General features: G+C 40.7%; 1 protein-coding gene across 1 annotated transcript in view; it reads left to right on the top strand.

The window, feature by feature from the left end:
- Positions 1-3,086, top strand: part of SLX4IP (SLX4 interacting protein) — a 128,763-nt gene extending 125,677 nt beyond the window's left edge. Inside the window, exon 7 of the mRNA XM_067469094.1 lies at positions 2,350-3,086. Coding sequence (XP_067325195.1) covers positions 2,350-2,445 — 96 coding nt within the window. The 3' untranslated portion in view covers positions 2,446-3,086. The remainder of the gene's footprint in view (positions 1-2,349) is intronic.
- The last annotated feature ends 20,923 nt before the right edge of the window (positions 3,087-24,009 follow it).

The following is a 24,009-nucleotide window of genomic DNA, read 5'->3' as shown; positions in this document are numbered from 1 at the left end:
TAGCAGATACATATTTGATACAACCTACCATATTTTTGGCATCTACTGTTATTTTTCAGCTTATACATATTGTCTATCCCTCACCACTGTGCTCCCCACCCCCCTCCCAAGCCACAGCTTTTACATATCATCTGGCCAAAATTTCAATTCTTCGTATGGATGTAACTTTCCTTATTTATTTTTTAATCCTTTTTCAATAATTTTTCTCCATACATCATCAAAATCACTTTGTTTCCATATACCTCTTTTAACTTTTAATATACATGTCAGCTTATCATTTATTGCCAATTTCCATACCTCCTTGTACCACTCCTCTATTTGTATATTTATTTCTTTTTTCCAGTTCCTTGCTATAAGCAATCTTGCTATTGTTAATAAATTCATTATCGCTTCTTTATCCTCTTTTTTCAATTGTTTATTATTATATAATGATAATAAAGCTATACTAGGACTTCTTTCTATTTTAATATTCATTATATCCTCTATTTCTCTAAATACTTTCCCCCCAAAATTATTAACATATTTACATTGCCACTACATATGTATATATGTTCCTGATTCTTGACATCCTTTCCAGCAATTTTTTGAATAGTTTTTATTTATATTTGCTATTCTTACTGGTGTTAGGTACCATTTCCATATTAACTTATAATAATTTTCTTTAACCCGTATTGATAAGTTTTTTAGATGTCTTTATCTCCATAATTGTTGCCACTCTGCTTCATTTACTTTTATCCCTAAATCTTCTTCCCAGACCTCCTTGAGCATGTTATTTTTTTTGTTTTTCCTTTCTTTATTTCTATTATTATCTTATATATTTTACTAGTTATTCTTTTCAACCCTTCAATTTTGTATTATTTGTTCAAATTGGTTAAGCTTACTTCCATTTTTATTATTTTTTCCCAATTTTTAAACCATTGTTCTAATTGTATACAATGGAACCATGTCAATTTTATTTCTCTAAATTCTTCCATAATTGTTTCCTTCTTCATTCCAACCTTTATCCAATCCCCTATTTTGTCCAAATTTTCCCCCTTAACTTTTTATCCATTACTTTAAAAAAAAATGGAAATTTCTTTTCCAAAAAAATAATAAACATTTAAAAATAAATATTTATATAGAAATATAAAACATCTTTAAAGCATGAAAACATATAAAACAATGCCTTCACTGCTAACCACATTATCCAAAGTCATAGTCTGGACCATTCCAATAGTCATTGCACATAAATCCATATTTGTCTATTGCACAAAATATTCAAAGGCTTGATTAAAAAGCCACATTTTTTTTCTTCCTTATGGAAGGTCAGGAGACAGGAGGTTGATCTAATATCCCCAGGGAGGGAATTCCACAGCCGAGGGAGCCACCACTTAGAAGGCCCTGTCTGTTATCCTCTCCAGTTGAGCTTGTGAAGGAGGTAGGACCAAGAGCAGGGCCTCCCCCAATGATCTTAAGCTCTGAGATGGTTCATAGGGTTCATAGGGAGAGATGGTTCATAGGGAGAGGTCCGTTCGATTTAGAAAGCTCCACAACTAATATACCACAGCATTGGTATGAATTGAGGAGTGGTGAGAGTACTTTTTGACTGCCTTCTCCCTTTGTAACAAGCAACAGAAATCAGATCGGGGATTGGCCAACATCTTGCCTCATTTGGCACTAAATTATAACTAAGAATTTTCTTGATTCAAAGGTAAAATGGGCATGCGTTAACTTGAATATGGAAAAATCACTCTAATCCCACACACATGCTTTTTAAAAATTCTTTTTTGTCAGAGAAGAGCTTCTTTGCCCTGTTTGTCAAAGCTCATTGACTAGATTTATTTTATGAGCTTTAGCGTGTCTGAGCAAGCTGGGCTCAAGCACCCCAGCATTAGTTTCTTAAGTACTTTAAATCTTTTCCTTGCATGGGAAGAAGGGAAAGCATCATATGCCATGTAAACAATTATAGAATGGAAGTGTCTCCCCACATATAGGTGTATGATATGTAACTGAATTTCTGGTCCAAAACTATATATGGGTTTTTTTTTTCCCTACGGGGAGAAAAAAACCCTGCTTTTAATTGGGGTTCTCTTAATTGAATGGGGTGAAATAAATGTATGTTTGCCAAAATATTTTCTATCATACATTTAAGAAAAGGGGAACATAAAAAATTAACAAGTCAAGCCTGGGCAAGTCTAGTCAGAAGTACCAGTAAGTCCCATGTGTTCAGTACAGTTAGTCTCAGGTAAATTGGTAAAAGATTGCTGCTTTGATCACTGTTTTCGTCTAGGAATATTGATATTAGCACTACTATTTTTCCTGTATATATGTATAAAACTGTTTTCTACAAGTTTTTTTTTTTCGTATTAGGAGCGACTTGAGAAACTGCAAGTTGGTTTTGGTGTGAGAGAATTGCTCATCTGCAAGGACGTTGCCCAGGGGACGCCCGGATGTTTTGATGTTTGACCATCCTTATGGGAGGTTTCTCATGTGACCACATGGAGAGATGGAGCTGACAAAGGGAGCTCATCCACGCTCTCCCCAGATTCGAACCTCCGACAAGGGTTTGACCTATTGCGCCACCGGGGGCTCCCTATGAGCTAAACAACTAACATTCTGGATATTTAAAACGAGACTCTTTCAACGTGTTTCTATGATTCAAGGAAGTTTCAAGTGCCCTTTAAGCATCAACAATATGCTTTTGAACATCCTCCTGTCCAGAGTTGGCACATTGACAGAATAATCTAAAAAGCAATGTAACCAGCCTATAAGAAAGTAGTGGGACACAGGCAAGCAAATATTAAAGCTGTGCTGGACCCAAGCAATGTTTTGCAGCTTAAATTATGGCAGAACTGATTCTTTTAGCCAGCTCTCTATCCATGCCAGTGTCTCTACCAAAACCCATCGATGGGTGATACCAGATGAGAGGCTCCCCCCTGGGCACACAGAAGACTGGGCAACTTGGAAGGCGCTGAACGGACTGCGCTCTGGCACCACGAGATGCAGAGCCAATCTTAAGAAATTGGGCTACAGGGTGGAATCCACAGCATGCGAGTGCGGAGAAGAACAAACCACTGACCACCTGCTGCAATGCAACCTGAGCCCTGCCACATGCACAAGGGAGGACCTTCTTGCGGCAACACCAGAGGCACTCCAAGTGGCCAGATACTGGTCAAAGGACATTTAACCAACTACCAAGTTTGCAAAATCTGTGTTTTTTTTAATCTCTGTGTTTGTTTTGTTCTGTTAGAAATGTAATACAATGGTATGGTTGCTGATGACATGATAAATAAATAAATAACCAAAACCTACCTTCAGATTCAGAGTTCTGAGTTTGAAATTTACCAAAATCTGGCTAGTTTGGAGAATGTCTAGCTGTCATAGAGGATTCTTCTCTTCCTATTCCTATCACAGATGCTAACTGGAGGCTTATATCATTTAAATAATGTAACACAGCAAATCATGTGGCCCACCAGGATGGAAATCATGGTCTTCCAGATGTTCAGTACAGCACCCAGCAGCACTAACTTAGCCAAGAGTGAGAAATGTTTGGGCTTCCAACCAAACAACATATGGAGACCTAACCCTGCTTGTTTTTGTTGTATGCCTTCAAGTCAAGTCCAATTTATGGCCAACCCTATCATGTTTTGTCTTGCCCAGAATTGTTCTAAGGCTTGCCCAAGTCACTCAGTGGATTGTGATGGCTGAGGGGGATTCAAATGCTGTTCTTCTAGATTCTTAGTCTAATCCTTAAACCACTGTATTGTACTGGATGTACCTGCTGTGCATTATATTTATATCCCTATCCTTCTGTCTCCCTCCCCAATAACCTGTCCATGGAAAATTAAAAACAAACACATTAGTTTTCACTAAATTACATTAGAATGGCCAAGGTCCTACATTGAGGTTGTGTAGTGTCAATCTCCACTCACACATTGACAGCAGAGTATCCCTCATTTTAAATAGCAACAAGGCTCATCTGATTTCTCCTTTTCTCTCTGTTTTGCTGTTCACACACACGAGATTCTGGAGGCAGCTGTTGTTTACCTTACCATCAATTCTGGAAAGGAGTCCTGGGTCAATCTGCCCTTGCCAAGGGGCGGACTGCTATGCTACATGTCTGCTAAATATTATTTCAGGCTTTCAAAAAGTGTTTAATGGCAGCCTCATATTTAAGATTGCCTTTAAGTGCTAAAGTCTTAAATGAGTCAACTCAATGAAAAGACAATAGACATTTGCAGAAATAAAGTGCTGGAATGTATGTGGAGATTTCCTAGTTTCAAATGATATTGCGTGCTATAGAGCCTCCTCCAAGACTACTGATCAGTGCTTTCTCACTGATAATGTTTGTCTCCTTGAACACTCTGAAGTTGCTTGGGCACATATATCCCAGTTTTCATTTGTGAAATGGAGGGAATGAACTTTCACACCTTGGAAATCACATTTGAGGGGATGGTTGGTGTTTGACAGCTTCCCTTAATCAAACTCTGAGGTCAAGGCCTATCATCAATGTGCTCACTCAAAGAATTGCACAATAGCTTACTTGTTCAGCTACATTGAAGATTTGTGTATACATCCCCTGCCAATTTATTGCAATGAATTTCATTGTGTTTTTTTAGGCAAGGAATACTCCAGGATGGTTTTGCTAGTTCCTTCCTCTGAGATGCAGCCTAGCAGAATCTGGTATGTGTTGATGTTTTCCCATTCAAAGACTAACTAGGGCTGATTCTGCTTAGCTTCCAAGATCAGACTGGATCTGGTGCCTTTTGGGTATTGAGGCCCTTGAAGACTTTTAGTAAGTCATAATTTAGTCGTAATTAAAAGTTAGTTGGCCTAACAGGTGTAGCAGCCACTCCCTGAGAGAACAATGCCTATGCATATGTGCGGATGGGAGCTGCTTAGAGGCAAAAGTTGTAGCATGCAAAATTGGGAAGAAGGAAAGGAAAGAAAGGATGAAGAAGAAGAAAAAACAAATGGATGTCAGATAAATAGAATGATTGGCCAGGTTAGGTGAGATGCAGAGGAAATGACGAGACAAATGAAAGGTTAACTGACTTTCTTTGTTCTAAAATTTTGTTTTGTAAGGATGGAACTAAAAGACAATATAAATGTATTTTAAATCAAAAGATGCACAGGCTGAGGAAGAGGCATCTAGGATGGCTGCTGCACTTTTGCTGTAGCGACAGCCATCTCAGAATATCTGAGGCAGCAGTAGCAACATGAACACGAAAGTCCTTGCATCTGGAGAGAAGATAAGGAAGACAATTGCATTTAGAAAATGTATTATCACAAGGCCAGATGCCATATGCATCTTGTTACCAGTAGGCCCCCTTATTATGATTCTCACATCAATAGCTCCCAATCCCACAATCTTTCCATCACCTACCTTAGTGCATTTTGCTTCTGTGCTGGCATTCTGACAGTACTGTGACATCTGGTATTTGTTGATGTTCTCCCATTCAAATATTAACTAGGGCTGATTCTGCTTAGCTTCCAAGCAACGTCCTTGCAAACGGCCAAGCTATGCGCAACGTCCTTGCAGATTACCAATTCTCTCACACCAGTTTCTCAAGTTGCTTCTGACACAAAAAAAGATGATGGAATATTCCTTCCCTCTCCCTCATTATTCTTATACTGGCTGTTTTCCTTTTATTTTATATTTCTTTGCTCTGTTTTCATGTTGAAATACAATTGTTCTTTTGATGATGATGATGATTATTATTATTATTATTATGATCTGTAATAGTGAAGAAAAGCAGGCTTATGAAGGTATGCAGTAGTATGCTCACAGCATCACAGGTTGACCAATCAACACAATTGTGCAACTCAAAAAAGGTACAAAGTTTAAGGCACTCAATGCAATACATAGTGAGTTTCTATGGTAATGTAACTAGTGGAACACTGGCTTGGTGTGATAAAGTTCTCAGAGACATTCAAGAAAGCATGTGTTGCCCCCATCTTAGGGGAAATAGTTCAGACGCAGGGTTCCTTTCAGGAAATTAAAATGGAAAAGGGGTTTGCAGAGGATGAGGATCAGCATCCCATTTCTTGAAATTTCAGAGCCAAAGCCTGTAACCAAGAATTGAGTCAATATGTCATCCCAGAAATGATGTCTGGTCAATGTGATGTCATGGTGTGGGATTTTGTGATGTCACAGAAGCAGAATTATCAGGTTAGCAGGAGGTGGAGAAGCTTCAGGCACAGCTGTCTGTGGAACTGAGCAGAATGGAAATCAAGTATTATTTTCCCAACAGAAACACATGGGACCAACATCCAGGTAGAACTCCATATGAGTAAATAATATGGCAGCCCAGGGCTTGGGGAGGTGGAGATAACAGATATGTTTTAGGCTACCAAGCTGATGGCAAAATGTATCCAGGATCTCTACTTTTGCTACCATCCCCACTCACATCCCATGGGACCTACTTACAGCACATATGTGGCAGCTTCCTATTAGTGATAAATGCAACTGTAAGTCCAACATAACTCACATGTGTCTTTTTTGTCAGTGTGAAAGAACATTTTCTTCTATATCAACAACTAAAGCCCTAGTATGAGCAGCATAACAACTAACTGCTTAAGGTAAAGGTAAAGGTTCCCTCCTGACACTAAGTCCAGTCGTGTTCGACTCTGGGGGGTTGGTGCTCATCTCCATTTCTAAGCCGAAGAGCCGGCGTTGTCCATAGACACCTCCAAGGTCATGTGGCCAGCATGACTACATGGAGCACCGTTACCTTCCCACTGGAGTGGTACCTATTGATCTACTCACATTTGCATGTTTTTGAACTGCTAGGTTGGCAGAAGTTGGGGCTGACAGTGGAAGCTCAGGCCACTCCCTGGATTCGAACCTGTGACCTTTCGGTCAACAAGCTCAGCAGCTCAACAGTTTAACCCACTGCACCACCAGGGGCTAACTGCTTAGCCACTGGTAAAACCTAGGGAAAATAAGAAAAAAATGTCTGTATTTGTTCTCCTACCCTAATGCAAAATAATTGTATTATTCTCTTTGATATGCAGAGAACTCTGACAAATCTCACCATGTGATAGCACCATAAGGCTCTCTGTTAGTCAAGTGTTACCAGTCAAGTGTTACCAGGGCTCATGAGTTGCAGTGCAGGCACACCCCTTCTCATAGAACAAAGTAGGGAGGAGTGTGCCAGTAGAACATGGCATGCTTGGCACCATTGCTTTATCCACTCCTTGCTCACTTGTTCTCGTTTTTTGGTGCACTGATTTTGCAGAAGCACAACACACTTGTAAGTTAAACCCTGTCACCAGCTGAGAATGGAAGGAAGCAGGTGCCCAGGCTTTAATGCCACCTCATGCCCACAAGCTCAATCAATCAGCCAGTCAATCAATTGATCTCCTTTGGCACTGTTTCCTCTGAAATTCATTTTCCTGCCTGGAGGCTGGGTGATGTATAACAATTCCTTGAAAGCAGCCAAAACCTTGAGACCTGTTGACCCTATGTGTGGTGAAATAAAATAGAATAGTGACAAAAGGGATAAGAGGGGAACTGTTATATGATGAAAGTGGCAAAGGGTAATGGAAAAAACTGGTAGGTAAGGAAAAAGTACACACAATGTGTGAAAGAAAAAACGACAAGGGATGAGTAAGAATACTTCAGAAATCATAGAAGCAACAGGAAACCAAAATAACACATCTGCTCAGCTTAGGACCTCTAGTGTAGTAAATTCTGCCTGAAAAGATACAACTGGGCCATGATACCACCAGCACCCATAAACTGATTTGCTGGAAAAAAGCAAAACTACAGAATTCCCTGGCATGGTGAAATTGCTGTAGGAGAAATTTTAATAATTTCCAATGTGATATTGTGTTACTATAAAATGATACCAGTAATATCCTATCGATAATGTTGATCGCTGTTTCTAACAGCCACCATGTTATGGCTAAGTAGACCAACGTTTTGTGATCAGTTGACCTTTTTGGATCTCCCCCTGAACTGGGAGTGACCTGTGTGAAAACCCATGTTATAGAAAACAGGGTGAAGACTTATTTTGGTAGTCATCATGTACAAAAAGGCTGCAGTTGTGGCAGACCTGACTTTTTTTTCCTGCATGGCAGGGGTTTGGACTATATGATCTTTGTGGTCTCCTTCAACTCTATGATTCTAGGTGTGTTTGTAGAAGCACAGAGAAGCTGAATGGGGGATGCCAACTCTAGGTTGTGGGGAAAGGGAAGTTGTCAGCATAACAACAAACACCATCTAGAAACATAGATGAGTAGATGCCTAATGCTATTCAACAGGACTATTTACTCATCTGCTTTGTCCTGACCCTTCCATCAGTGGTATATCAGAGAAGGTTTATGTTCAGGATCATTGCTTTGTGAACTTTAGTTTGGCACGAGAGAATCTCAGTCTTCCTATGCAAACATATTTTTGGGAACTTCATCAGGGTGTGCTTGTGGGTAACTATAATACTACAGAAACATACTTTCTGAAGGAAGCTCAGTTTTGTATGTGTTAGAGACCAGAATTCTATGTGGCCTATTTAGTTATCTTTAGATAACAAAGTAGTGTCCCCTTGCTAACCCAACACCAAAACTACTTCACTGAATATAAGCCATGCCAAGGAAACCCATTCTGATGGCTCAGGTGGGTTATGTTTCCACACCCCTCTCACCAGTGAGTAAGTCTGCAAAACAGAAAAGCATATTTGTGCTGGTACAGCTGTACCAGGAGCTCCAATTCTGTTTGCTTTGCATTAAATGTTTGTTTGCAATCCCAGGCTTGGGATTTTGCAGCAGAGTGGCTTCCTGTTATAGTTTGCAATCATAGGGCAAGCCACCTGTCAATTATCGTTAGGTTCCCTGGTCCCGCCCCTTTTTGAGTTTTGGAGGGAATAGGAGCCTTTTTGAATCAGTCCACACAGAGAAGCCTTTCGCACAGGACATAATACCAAGAGCTCCTGTAGAAAGCTTCGTCTTCTACGGCTTGGCCGGGGAGATATACAGCCTGAAGCTTGGCCAGGGAAAAAAGGCCCCACAGCTTGGCTGAGGATTTTACAGCCTTACAGCTCCTTTGCTGAGGGACTTCAGCCAGCCATCACATCAACGTGAACACCTTCTTTTTCCATGGAAGTCTACAAAGCTCTGCTTGGTAAGGGTCGCTCGCGGAAGCCAGACGCAGTTGGTACCAGGTGCAGGGGCTCCACGCCAACAGAGGCAAGTACAGACTGCCCAGATTAGAAGTTAAGGATTTCCCCATTAGTTAGTATACAGTTATGAAGATAGTGCCTGTTCCCAGTGAACAAGATTGCAAGAGCCAATAGACTGTTAAGAAAGTTTTAAAGTACCTGTTTGTTTTCATCAATAAAGAACTTTGTTGGACTTACTTTAAGCCTCTACAGGACTTTGTTTTGGGGAGGTCCAAGGGCCTTTAATCTGAGGCAGCCCCGGCGTCCCGTTGCGCACACAGAATTTATGTCCTGTCTACAGTCTGATGCACAGGCCCAGCGTGCGACAGCACAATATGTTATAGCCAAATTTGTTGGCCTGAGGGAAACGTCATATATCCCTGCCTAGATTGACAGAACAGACTTCCTTCTCTCAATATGGCTGATGCCAGATGAAATGGAGGGGGTGGGGGGAGCAGAAGTGCAGTATTGCAGCAATCATAGCTATATGGAGATTATGAATATATATATATATATATATATATATATATATATATATATATATATATACACACATACACACACACACACACACACACACACACACCAGTTGTGAATATGTAATGATAAGTTACACCTTCACTAATGCCATATTTAATTCTAGTCAATATTTTATTTAAAAGTATCCAGTTGTTGAAGCTATGGATGGCTATAAAACCTTTCAGTACCGGTGTCCCTAAGATAATAAAAAACAGAGAGGTCTCTTTTTTGCAACAGTTCCCGGGATCCTTGGCAAAGCATTGTCTTGTCATGTTATGAGATAAAATCTTTAAAAGGAGAGTTTTCAAGCTCTGTTGGCTATGTTGCTATATAATTCCTGTTCAATTTACTGGCGGGTCACTAAGAAGACCTTTCTAGGTTATCTAGCCATTCTGCTGTGTAACATCAAAGCTATTAAAGTTTAATATTGGCTTAGTCTATAATAAAACTGTTTATATCTAAACTACTTTGAATGGGAATGGTAGTTAGGAAAAGATTAATTTTGATCCATAACCAAATGCCACTTTGCATAGCCATCAGAGGAGTTTATTGTGACAGTCTTGTCTTATATGCATATTAGAGATAATGACTAAGCACTAGTTCCATTCAAACAGTCAATAAAGTTGATTAGAATCTGCTCTCTGTTATTTAAATAGTATTTGAAAAAAACTTTCACCAAATTGGCTAGTTTGAACCGCTTGCTGTATTGTGCACTGTGGAGAAAAGTTATGCCTATGCTAGCAATGATAAAATAATTCTCAGCCACATTCATGGGCTGCATTGGGAAGATCCAATTTCAATATTCAACATAGAGATTTTCAAGTCTCTGTGTCCAGTTGAAGAGGGTGGAGGTTTTGAATAGGTTTCCTGGCAAAAACAATAATGTAAGCATACAGCCTGTAGTGGTACACTTTCTAATGGTTATTATCAACACAAATCATGTATACCCCCTACTCATTTTATTCAGCTAAAGATATCTGTGATTCTGACAAGTGTAAATCATTTCACATATATTCCATACTCTAGGCCTATTTTGCATCCTATTTTGTTCCGTCAGCATGTAGAATGAGGCAGTTGTTCAAATATCAGCACACTCAATAACAGATTTGGACCCCATTTGGCTGTTCACCAGCAGCACATCTGTATCATTGGTGGGCCAGTTAACTAGTTGACCAGCTGACTGAGGGCTCATCTACACAGTACCTAAAACACGAGATTTCCTGAATTAAATTTGTGTGGCTACATGATGCTAGTGGTAAATCCATGCTGATTCACTGCAACGGATGAAAAACAAGAGGTAAAAAGATCCCTTTTTATCCCAATTCAGGCTAGAAAATGTGCATATCCGCATCACTGTATATCCCTGCAAACGCAAAAAAACGTGATTTCCTCCTCTCCCCTCTGTGGAGACTGTTCCAGCCCATGTCCACTTTTAAACAAACCAAAACAGCTGACCGGGCTGTGAAACACACAAAGATTAGAACTCTCTGAAACTCTTTATTTTAAACTTTATAATATTAAACAGAGCTTGAATAAACAATTGGGGAAAGAGAGAAATTTGGGGAAGTTTTTTTAAAAAAAATAAATCCCTCTATTATGTGCTGAACTTCATATGTGCACATGAGAAATCTGCTTGTATTTATATTAGGATATTTGCATGTGCGTATATATGTCCCAGCGTATAACAGTGAGATATATATATATATATATATATATATATATATATATATATATATTAAAAGGACTTTCCACAAGATGTCCCGTCTGCCCTCCAAAAAACCTGTGAGAATGGTGGGGAAGAAATCCCAGGACTCACAGGTCCATGTGAGGACATGTTATTAGGCCCCAATTTTTGTTTTTTGTCCTCCAGTTAAAGCCCACATTTTTGTACTGTCTGGAAGCGCCCTAAGAATCTCTTTGCTGGAGAGATAACTTTTTGCTAACAAGGAAAGATATTTATGGCTGTGGCCTGTGGAAAAGGTCTTCTCCTTTTCTTTTCTTGGTTTCTTGCAGGGTATGAAAAAACTATAGAGGTGTTAAATGCTCCATGGGTTTTTCGGAGTTCCCACCAAACTTTGGATCAGAATCTATTCTTCCTAGAACTTGATTAAATTATTAAAAATACAAATAAATAATACAGTCAGATGCATACATGCATAACTCATGTGTATGTATCTATTAGATCCACACACACCCTCCCTCTGCATATACAATACTGTATTAATAAATATTGTGGGGGCTCCCACCCCATATGGCCTCTGTTAACTAGCTTCTGAGCTGGGGCAACAGACAGTTATGCATTTAGTCACAGAGGGTGCCTCTACACTGTGGAATGATTGGAGTTTGATAGCACTTTAACTGTCGTCGCTCAATATTATGGAAAGCAGAGAGTTGTAATTTGGTTAGGCACCAGCATTCCTTGGCAGAGAAGGATTAAAACCTTGTCAAACTATGACTCTCATGATTCCACTGCACTGTACCATGCCAACTAAAGGTTTGTCAAACTACATTCATTTTACAGTGTAGATAGAACCAGAGAGTCTTTAACTTTCTGTTTCTGAAGGAATGTGGCTCTGTGTTGATTGTAAGTTCACTGTGGAGCAGGAATGGGAGCCACTCACTTCATTATAAGAGAATGGGAAGAGGAATCTTGCCAAAACGTAATCCTCAGAACAATCCCCACAACAAAAAAGAAAACAATTGACTCAAGGCACCCAGTAAGTTTCATGCCTTAGTGATAACTAGAACCTGAACCAGTCAACAGCCTATTTTGCTACACGTCTTAATGCATAGTGTGTATATGTGTGTCTTCTGCCTCCACTACTTCTGTTACTTTCTGGCCTGGCAAGAGACGGCGGTGACAATGGAGTTCACTTCTTTCAGACTATGCTTGAGAAAGAATTGACTTTAGTAATATATAGAAAACATCTTCAGTCTCAATAATAAATTTGCCTCAAAACTGTTATGGTCATGGCCTTTGCTTGCAATAAATGTGTGGAAATAAAGACTTACTGAAAGAAGGGCCAACCATGAACTTTGCCTGCTCCCAGTAAACAAGAACATCTTGCATTAATAGTGATTTTTGGAATACTGTAAGTCAAATCCTTCCCCCTCTCCGCCCTCACAAAACCCCCACAAAGAATTAAGTGTGTTTCACTCCAGTTTATTCACGCCGAGCCAAACTACCAGCATGTTTGAAAGAGAAGTGCCTCTTTTAAGTCAGGCTAATTTGTTGGTCACACAATCTGATCTGGGCTCCTCTGACCATTGTGTATTACGTAGCACTGTAAAATATTATATACTGAATTTTGACTTGATCCCCCTGCAAAAGCTCATGAGTAAGCATTTGCTTGAACTGACATTCTCCCATCAGTTGAAGTATTGTCGAAGGCTTTCATGGCTAGAATCACTGGGTTGTTGAAGGTTTTTTCAGGCAATATGGCCATGTTCTACAGGCATTCTCTCCTGACGTTTCGCGTGCATCTATGGCAAGCATCCTCAGAGGTAGTGAGGTCTGTTGGAACTAGGAAAATTGGGTTTATATATCTGTGGAATGACCAGGGTGGGACAAAGAACTCTTTGTCTGTTGGAGCTAGGTGTGAATGTTTCAGCTGACCACTTTGATTAGCATTTGATGGCTTGGCAGTTTTTTTGGTGTGGCTTGTTAGTACCTGGGTGAATCTTTTGTTGAGAGGTGATTAGCTGTCCCTGAATGTTTCCTCTCTGTTGTTTTGCTGTTGTAATTTTAGAGGTTTTTTAAATACCGGTAGTCAGATTTTGTTCATTTTCATGGTTTCCTCCTTTCTGTTGAAACTGTTCCCATGCTTATGGATTTCAATGGCTTCACTGTGTAGTCTGACATGGTGGTTGTTGGAGTGGTCCAGCATTTCTGTGTTCTCAAATAATATGCTGTGTCCAGGCTGGTTCATCAGGTGCTCTGCTATGGCTGATTTCTCTGGTTGAAGTAGTCTGCAGTGCCTTTCATGTTCCTTGATTCGTGTTTGGGCAATGCTGCGTTTGGTGGTCCCTATGTAGTCTTGTCCACAGCTGCATGGTATACGGTAGACTCCTGCAGAAGTGAGAGGATCCCTCTTGTCCTTTGCTGAACATAGCATTTGTTGGATTTTCTTGGTGGGTCTGTAGATAGTTTGTATGTTGTGTTTCCTCATCAGCTTCCCTATGCGGTCAGTGGTTCCCTTGATGTATGGCAAGAACACTTTTCCTCTGGGTGGATCTTTGTCTTTACTCTCAATCAAGAAGTAGCTGTTTGACATTCCCACTCCTCCTGAGAGTGATCTTGGGCATGACAATGGCGAAAGGGGTCCCTGTTGCAAAACACACTGGAGATTGCTTGCACAAGGAGAATATATCAGGCAGCTGCTTTCAGATCAACAGGAACATGTCATAATTATTGCTTACAAGTAAGAGCGGTTCCTAACAGGTTAGAATCCTCACATCTGCCCCCCAAACCTGGGCTTTCCTGGGAGCCTGTCCACATTTCAGCATGGTAACTACTGTGCTTGAATGGCGCAACCTACCCCCCCCCCCCCCCCCGCAAAAAAAGCATTAAAATAAAGAAAACCTGGTTAATCGCAAGACTACCCATGCACCTGTCCCCACAGGGCCCATACACCATTAGACTCAGGTCTTTCAGGAAGGCCTGGTTCTAATGAAGTATCTAAATATTTCGTGACAAATCAGGATTTTTCTGTTTTGTCCTGAATTATTCCTCTTTTACCAGAGGCATTGTTTGGATGTCTCCAGTAAAAGTGCGAGAGCTTGCACATTTTGGCTTTGTCTGGATGGGCTTTAAGTGAGGTTTAGGGAACTTGCATGGTCCCTGTACGGCCATTAAATAGCAACATACAGAGAGCATACCACACAACCCCCTGGTTATGTCAACTCCACTGGTTGCCAGTCTACTTCTGAGCACAATTCAAAGTGCTGGTCTTGGCCTGTAAAGCCCTATTACTTGTCAGAACGTTTCTCTCTCTACACCCCCCCCCCCCCTCGCAGTTTAAAATCATTGAGGGAGGCCCTGCTCTCAGCCCCACCAGCCTCGCAAATGCGTTTTGTGGGGACGAAGGACAGGGCCTTCTCAGTGGCGGCTTCCTGCCGGTGGAATGCACTCCCCACCGAGATTAAAGCAGCTTCATCCCTCCTTTCTTTAAGGAAGAAACTTAAATCATGGTTTTGCGACCAGGCTTTTGGACAGTAGGCATAACAGCACTTTGGATGTTGAATTGAACTGGAAATGGCTAGATGGTTTGATAATAATGTTTAATTTGTTTTTAACTTAATGTTTAATCTATATTTAAATTGTTGTTATATTTGTTATATTTGTTTGTATGTTGTGGCATTGAATTATTGCCGGTTGTAAGCTGCCCTGAATCCCCCTTTGGGGGTTGAGAAGGATGGGGTAGAAATATTGGAAATAAATACATAAATAAAATTAGGGGCTGTATAGAGATTGTGAATATATAGCAGTAGTTAATGTGCAACCTCAAAACCTCTGAAGATGCCTGCCACGGATGCAGGCGAAACGTCAGAAGAGAATGCTTCTCAAACATGGCCATACAGCCCGAAAAACCTACAGCAATCCATGCTGTATTGCACCTCCTTTGTCCCAAAATAGATAGCCAACAGGCCCTAATAGCTGGGAACAGTGAGAGTTATAGACCAACACAATGAGAGAGCACCAAATATCAGGGACAGTGGGTCAACCTATGTATGTACCATAGTCAGCTTTCCATATTTATGACTTTAAATTTTGAGGATTTGATTATTCATAAACTTAATTCATATGCTCTTTCTAGGTCTTCCAGTGTGACTCTATGGTCAGCTTCCTCATGAATGTGGAAGGCCTTTTGTATGTCAGATTAGTTCATCATTTTCTGTCTGTTCTACCAGTACAAGATCAAGAGCTCTTGGATTGCCTAGGAACCAAAATCAAACATGACAGAAATATGTACTATGAGAGTTATCTGGAAAGTAAGGTTACAAGACTTTTCTAAAATGCAAAGAATGAATATCTTTTAATAAAACTTACATGGATTATAGCATAAGTATTACATTATTTTTCCACATAATCACCATTTGGTTCAATACATTTTGTCATCCCTGAGATGAGTTTTTGATGCCCGTGTCATAGAAATTTCCTGCCGCCTTTTTCAGCCAGTTCATCACTTCGATTTTCTCCTTGTTGTCATTGGAAAAGTGTTTTCCACCAAGGTTTTCCTTCAATTTAGTGAACAGATGTTAGTCACTGGGTGTGAGATCGGGGCTGTGAGAGGATTGGCTTAAAACATCCCAACCAAATGAAGTCAACAACTCTTATGTTGCATGCAGACACACATCATTGTGAAGGAGACAGACTCCCACCATAGCATCCCACGATGTTTGTTTTGGATGGCTCTTCGAAGTTTCCTCATGGTCTCACAATATATTCCATACCCATTGTATCACATGCTGTCTTGGCATTACATCCGCTCCGTAAACTGAAACAATTTTGCGATGAAGCAAAGCGACGTTCATGCACTTAGCATTTATGTAGTATATTACAGTGCAAACTTCACACTTGTAGGGAAATGGAATGAGGATGCTCATCTCTAACCTTCACCACAAGTTGATGAGCTACTGACGACTGGCACTGCTCATTCACTTCCGATGGCTTCCCGCTACATGGCAGTGATACCAACTTCTCCCGAAAAAATCCCTGCGAGAGCTACGCGCCTTGTAACCTTACTTTCTGGATAACCCTCGTATCTATCTCCAGTATGCATAATGCTTATTTGAGTAGGTGATATTTGATTGAAGTGGATGGGTTGCATTTCATGAGAACAAAGTTGACAGAAAACAAATTTGTTGATCAAGTAACTCTATATCTTTTTCCAATCATTATCTGAAGCACAAACATTCACCATTTAGCCTCCAGAGATGTGTGTGTTTGTGTGTGCCCATCATGATCCCTGGGTGTCTTCCAGACTACTATGCAGTGAATTGGCAATATGCAATTTCCATTCAAATAAACACATTTATTCATCTTGTTTCTTAATTCAAAACACTCCTTTCCTTTCCAGTTGTTTCTACAGCAGTGGGAATGACAAACCACAATAGTAGTTTTGTATTTCAAAATCCTGTTTGTTTTGAATTCACTCCTTTGGCAGTTGCAAAGCTGGTGAGTGGCCTATGGCCCCTTCCACACAGCTGTATAAAAGCCACATTGAACTGTGTGGACTCAGATAATCCAGTTCAAAGCAGACATTGTGGATTATCTGCCTTGGTATTCTGGGTTATATGGCTGTGTGGAAGGGCCCTATCTCTCTTTCTTACATTATGAAGGGGGTCAGGGGCGACTCAACCCATTACGCAAAGTAAGCATTTGCAGTATAGTTGCTTTTGCCCAGGGGTGCTCTTGAGGCACTCTTGGGGAAAAATAGACCTTGACATATGGGAGTTGTAGTTACTGGGATGTATAGTTCACTGACAATCAAGGAGCATTCTGAACTCCACCAATGATGGAATTGAACCAAATATGGCACACAGAACTCCCACGACGAACAGAAAATATATATCAGTGATTGGTTTGTTCTTTTTTTTGGGGGGGGGGGGGGGAGGGCACCAAAATACTGTTTACCATTGAAAATTACCTAGGGCTGCCTCTGAAGGGGGTGCTCCAGCATTTTAATGAGTTTGAGTCCTTATCCTATTTTTCTTCAAAAGGATGCAATATAAGACTAGAACATTTCAGTGATCTTGCAGAGGAAAGAACTTAAGATGGATGACTAGATCCATTGATCATAAAGCAACAGCAAAGCAACTCAGTATGTCTCTGCATAAGTCTATATTCCTGGGCCCTTTCACACCAAACTCTTATAGTGCTACAGTTGCACTTTAGCTGCCATGGCATAACTGATAGGATCCTAGAATGTTCACTTTAGGAAGGGCCATTTAGAATTCTGTCTTACTTTCATACTACGTATTTATGGTGTTATGGTTCCATTTTAATTTCTATGACTGCATCCTGTGGGAACCTGGGATTTGTCGTTTGTTCAGAGGCACTAGATGAGCTCCCCATGTGAGAAGTCTTAACACCAAACTCCAATAGGCTCAATGTCAAAGGAGCCTTGCTCTTGAAACCAAGCAAATAATGGAGAAATCACACTTCCCATCTATAGGGCAGAGGTAGGGATTGTCACCTTGGCATGGTGAGGGGGCTTGTGTGTTCCAATGAACCTGTGGGCATAACCACTAGAGTCATGCACTCTCGGGGGGGGGGGGGGGCTGCAGGGGAGGCTCCAGACTGAGCACAATCTGAAGATGTCAATGGCAGATCAGGTAGAAGATAACATGGTACATGTTATAATGGCTGTGAAGATGGAAGAAGGCTGCAACAGATTGAGGAGCCACCATTTTCATGTTAACCATGCCACTGGTTGGGACTCTCACTCTGTGAAGACTGTGTGTTGATCAGCTGTGCACCAACCTCCAAACGTTAAAAAAAAAACCCTCATGCACAGGCTTCTTCCAAGAACTTGGAAGGCCATCATACTCAGACAATGAGGGATCACCTAAGTAAGTAAGTAAGTATCCCCCAGATATTGTCAGATACGAGGATTGAATGAAAAAGTAGTGCCTCCACCTTCATAACTCAACAGATGGTGGTACTGGTATGCAGCAGGTACTGGCTTGTTTAATAGATTATCCTCTACAGTTTCATTTTGGTGGGAAGCCTTAGCATTGAACAGTTGTGTTGTTAAAGTGTGAAGTATGGAACCCTGTGCAGACAGTCGGTCAATGTGACATAAGCAACGTTCAGTCATTGAATTCTTCACAGCAGAAGGTGTCACCCCAAAGGAGATTCAACAGAGAATGCAAGCTGTTTATGGTGATTGTGTTGATGTGAGTACTGTGTGTCGTTGGGCGAGTAAGTTTAAAGATGTTGAGGTGGGAACATCTGACTTGCGTGACAAACAAAGAGTTGGACATCCTGTAAAAGCAACCACCGAGTTTCACAAGCAAAAGGTTGACAGATTGAGTCAGGACGATCATCATGTCACTCAGAGAAAAATTTCAAGCATAATTGGCATTTCTGATGAAGATGTTGAGAGAACTGTGTGATGCTGACTGTGGAAATAGAGTGTCAACTTTTTCCATGACAGCTTCAGAAAACTTGTTCATCGTTGGCAGAAATGTATCCAATTGTCTGGTGATTATGTGGAAAAGTGAATAGTGGTAATTAAAGAGCACATTCTAAGGATTATTTCTGCATTTGATTTATTAAACTATTTCCATCCAAACCCAAGTAACGAAGGTGGAGGCATTAGTTTTCATTCAACCCTCGTATCAACTGCACATATTTTACTGTGGCTTCTGAGAGTTGTAATCCAACACTAAGGGGGGGGTGCATGAATCCCACACTAATCCATAGGCATAAAGAAGATGGTAAACAAGTCTAGCTTTTGCTATTTCAGACAAGAGATATCTGGCTGAGCAATGTTAGCAAGGGCTTCATTTTAATGACCCCCACCCCACCCCACACACACCGCTGTCTTCATTTCACCTGTTCCAGCAACTAAATCAAATTACAGCCTGATTCTTCTTATCAGCTGGCATCTGCTGCTATAGTCACAAGAATGTTTCATCTGGTGGCTGAGCAGCCTCCTATTATGGGTTCAAAGAAACCAATGAGAGAACATGAGTTCTAACTGGCTGACACATCATGCTCACACAGTGTGAACTTGGTTGAAGCCGAGAATGAGATAAATGTCTCTTTTACTATTGTGAAACCTCACAGGCATTACCCAGGTTAGCAAGGTGTTCTCCTCTGCAAACAAGTTGCTGTTTGTTGTTAGAAACCCAGAGTTGGCAGCTGTTGTTTTTCAGCTTTTTTTTTAGATCACAACTCCCATTATCTCTCATCACTGACTATATTGGATGGAGCACATGCGTACTTTAAGCCAACAATTTCTAGCATTGAAAAGTTCCTGAAAATGGTTCACAGTTACAACCGTATCTGTTCTTTTTGCATTCCCTTGTCACTGTGCTTGCTCCTTTTCTTTAGCTGCCTAACTCTGTTTCTAAATGCTCTATTTATATGTAGCTGCAATGCTAGAAATGTGAAGACTAGAAAAAATATTTAGCAAAGCAGATTTCTCATTTGGGGAATATCTTCCTTAATGTTGCCCCTTCTGAATGAAGCCAACACTGTGATCCTTAATGCCAGGTATACTTCCTTAGGAAAGTCTAGGCCTCGGCTAAGGAAGATCTGGAGGCAATCATTGACCACCAGTTAAAATACAAGTTAAAATACTTACTAGCAGAAACAAGTCACATCTGAAAGTGGGGGATAGCGGCAATCTTGTTTTCATTTTAGGCGCTCAGGGTCAGGGTTGGAAGCACTGTTCCTACGGCTGACTGAAAAGTAAAAAACAATTTGTTGTTTCTCATTGCAGTGTTTTCAAAGCAATTAACTCTACTGCTTGTCATTTTCACTTTGCTTTTTGTTACTTTGGACAAGATCTTGGATTGGGAGTTTATACATATATAACTATTACTTTATTTATAAATTTATTCTATTCATGCCCCACCTTTTTCAACCCCGTAGGGGACTCAAGGCGGCTTACATACATAGGCAACGATTCAATGCCATGTTAACATATATTCATAAAAAATAAACAAATATATTCAAATAATCATTAAAAACATATCAAACCTTTAAAACATTTAATAAAATCATGTTGAACAAAATCACAATGTTATAACATTCCAAAATGTTATTGCACTATTCCATTATTCTTGTGCATTTCTAACTGAATGCTTGATCCCACATCCATGTCTTTAGCCTTTTCCCGAAGGTCAGGAGAGAGGGGGCTGATCTAATTTCACTGGGGAGGGAATTCCATAGCCAAGGGGCCACCACTGAGAAGGTTTTGTCTCTCGTCCCCACCAGTAGCACTTGTGAGGGAGATGGGACCGAGAGCAGGGCCTCCCCGGACGATCCTAACCTAGTTGGCTCATAGGGGGAGATATATTCAGGCAGGTAAATGGATAAATTACAATACACATCATCCACAGGGAAGTTCAGAAGATTCCTGAGAAGCACAGGATGATGTTGGTTGCTTTATATCCAGCAAAGAAAAATAGCTGGATGCTTTACCCCCTCAGAAAATTCCTGCATTAGGGGAGGGGGGACCCAGTAGAGGGGAATATGTCTTGGAGGGGAATTTTTGTTTCATGGTCAGTACAGAACTCCGACCTCCACGAGGACCAATCAAAGTGAGTTTTGGTGGCATATATTTGATGTATGCCATCATAATCCACTAACAGGATGCTAGCCTTCATTTTCAAGGGTAAAATGAGATAGCTGGAAACAAAATGAAATGAAATATGAAAATTCCATTCAACGCAGTTTGAACAATGCCCTTTGAAAGTAAGAGGGAAATGTTCCCCACTGTGGTCCCCCCCCCTGATTATATTATTGCTGACCCGTAATGTGGTTGACCCTCCACGGGAGAGAGACAGGAAACCTGTCACAGGTACTTAATTCTTAGTTCCTATTTGAAGTGGCCAGAATACAACATTGCATCAGTACACATATGTATGCTTTTCTAGTGCTCCTCCAGGGTCACGCTCTAGGGCACCATTTAGTGCCTGTTGCACTGCTGAGTTAAACAATTACATAAATAGGTACAGTCAGCCCTGGGGTTTGGTTCCAGGACCCACCACCATTCTTTTTTTAAAATACCAAAACCCATTTGATTCTCAAATTCCATTGAATACAATTGTTTAATAAAATTGTGTCCCTTATATAAAATAGCAAAATAAATTGCTTTGGTTAACTTTTAATTGGAGAGGTGGTATTTTTAAGCCACGCATACAGAGGACTAACTATATTGGTAGAGTACTTTTTTTTCTACTTATCAGAACCAAAACAGTTCTCCAATGCAGCATTTAGTTGAAGTATTTGGTCAAAATACTGTTGTTTAACTTACACCTACATAACCACAACTGGGTATAATTCTGCACTGCTTCCCCAGGAACACATTGTCTATGGGGGATGCTATGAATCCCAGAAAAAGATGCATCCATCTTCCATTAATGTAAGCACATTGATGGAATTCTCTTTCCACCAGTGCCCTAACAAAGACCTTGTCTGGTGAATATTGGTTTGGTGTTCCAACTCTGTTAACAGGTATCAAAACCATGCAAGTGAACAGATACTGTAATCAAGAGATCATAATTTGTTGGAGTAAATGACTAGCAATATCAGATTGCTATCTTCAGATTTTAAATTCCACGCCTGTGTAATGTGCTATTGCATAAACAAGAACTCAAGCTGTCTGGTTTATTTATTTATTTATGATTCAAACTTATATGCCACCACTCCCCTGGGGCTCGGAGCGGCTTACAAGAACAGGCTAAAATCTAACACAATTTAAAAACAGCAATATCAAAGGTCAAAGGCCTGTCGGAACAGATATGTCTTACATGCCCTGTGGAAAGCTGATAGGTCCCGCAAGGCACGGACTTCAGGTGGCATAGTATTCCAGAGTGATGGTGCCACTGCTGTAAAGGCTCTGCGTCTGGTTGCTGTTAGACTCAAGGTCTTGACACCGGGAATTTCCAATTAATCTTGGTCCTCAGAATGGAGGGATCTCTGGGGTCAGTAGGGGGTGAGGTGGTCCCTCAGGTACATCGGCCCCAGACCATGCAAGGCCTTAAAGGTGAGTACCATAACTTTGAAAGTGATCCGGTGCTCAATTGATAACCAATGCAGCTGTAGTAAGATTGGTGTTATGTGGCATCTCATTGGAATTCCCGCAAGAAGCTGAGCAGCTGCATTTTATACCAACTTGAGCTTCCGGATCACCGACAGAGGAAGGCCAATGTAGAAGGAGTTACAGTAGTCCTGTCTTGAGATGACTGTGGCCTGGATCACCGTAGCTAGGTCATCCCTGGACAAGTAGGGGGCCAGCCGTCTAGCCTGCTGCAGATGAAAGAAGGCAGTTCTGCTAACAGCGGAGACCTGGGCCTCCATCGTCAGCAAAAGGACTCCCAGACTCTTTACCAACGATGACGGGTATAGCGCCTCGCCATCCAGGGTAGGCAGCTGGATATCACCACTGCCTGGTTGACCCAGCCATAGGATCTCCATCTTTGCTGGATTCACCCTCAACCTGCTGGCACGCAGCAATCCAGTAACATCCTTGAGGCACTAGTTCATCTAGTCGTCACACAGCCAACTATGCAGAACATCAGAAAGTAAAGCCAACTATGTACTGTAGTAGAAGGCCACATGTTCCATACGGCTGTGTACAGTGAGGACACAGTATCATTTTGGATCTTCAAAATGTTCAAGTCTGTGCCTTCAAGTTGCCTGTTGACATATTGCTTTCATAGAGTTAGGCAAGGAATACTCAGAGGTGGTTTTTGACCGTTACATCCTCTGAAAGACAGTCTAAAGTACCTTGTATTCATATGTCGTATTTCACATTCAAGGACTATCTTAGATTACAAAACCAGACAGGATCTGGTGCCTTTAGGGAATGTACACCCATGGGTACTCAATAACACACTTTCCTTTCCTGACTGTAGCACAGTCAACTATTTCCTGGCTGCCCACCACCACCTTTCCCTGGCTACTCATTGGCTGTGTGGAGACATACCTGTACAATAAGGGATATACTGCAGGAACAAATAAAATACAGAATATGTCCTTCTTTTCACAATGTGTGAATAAGCTCATACATATATATCAACAAGAATGAAGTCATTGTTACTTATTCATTTTTTAAAAAGAGCCAGCAGTGCTACTTTTAAATGCTTCGATGACAATTTCATTAGCTATAATATGGGGTAGTATTTCACAAGGTATTTATATTCAAAAAAATAGGAAGGGATGGACTTTCAGCCATGCTGTTGGTTGTAAAAACTAAACCTAGGGATATGTTATTTGAGAGCAACACTTATACATAGGTAAAAGCCAACCGGCAAGGACTTTCTTCATCATCTTTTAGCACAGAGTCTGGGTAATAGAGGAGCAGAACTAGAGGTTTCTTTGAATCATTGTGAATATGTTGTATTTTGTTCAAAATTTATTTTATTTTATTTATTTATTGTATTTGTATACCACTTTTCTCAGCCCTCAGGCGACTCAGGGCGGTTTACAGAGGCAACGATTAAATGGCCAATACACCATAAAACATTTAAAAGCATGAGCACGTAATATAAAACCATAATAATAGTATAAAAAACATATCAATTACTAATAAAAACGTTGCCCAATCTCGTCGTCCAGTTGTTCCAGTTCCTATGTCATTTACCTTGCATTTTCAAACGCTTGTTCAAACAA

The sequence above is a fragment of the Anolis sagrei genome, chromosome 1, assembly GCF_037176765.1.
Source record: "Anolis sagrei isolate rAnoSag1 chromosome 1, rAnoSag1.mat, whole genome shotgun sequence".
Taxonomy (NCBI): Eukaryota; Metazoa; Chordata; class Lepidosauria; order Squamata; family Dactyloidae; genus Anolis; species Anolis sagrei.
Note: the sequence above shows the minus strand (reverse complement) of the source record. Positions and strands in the feature narration are given on the sequence as shown.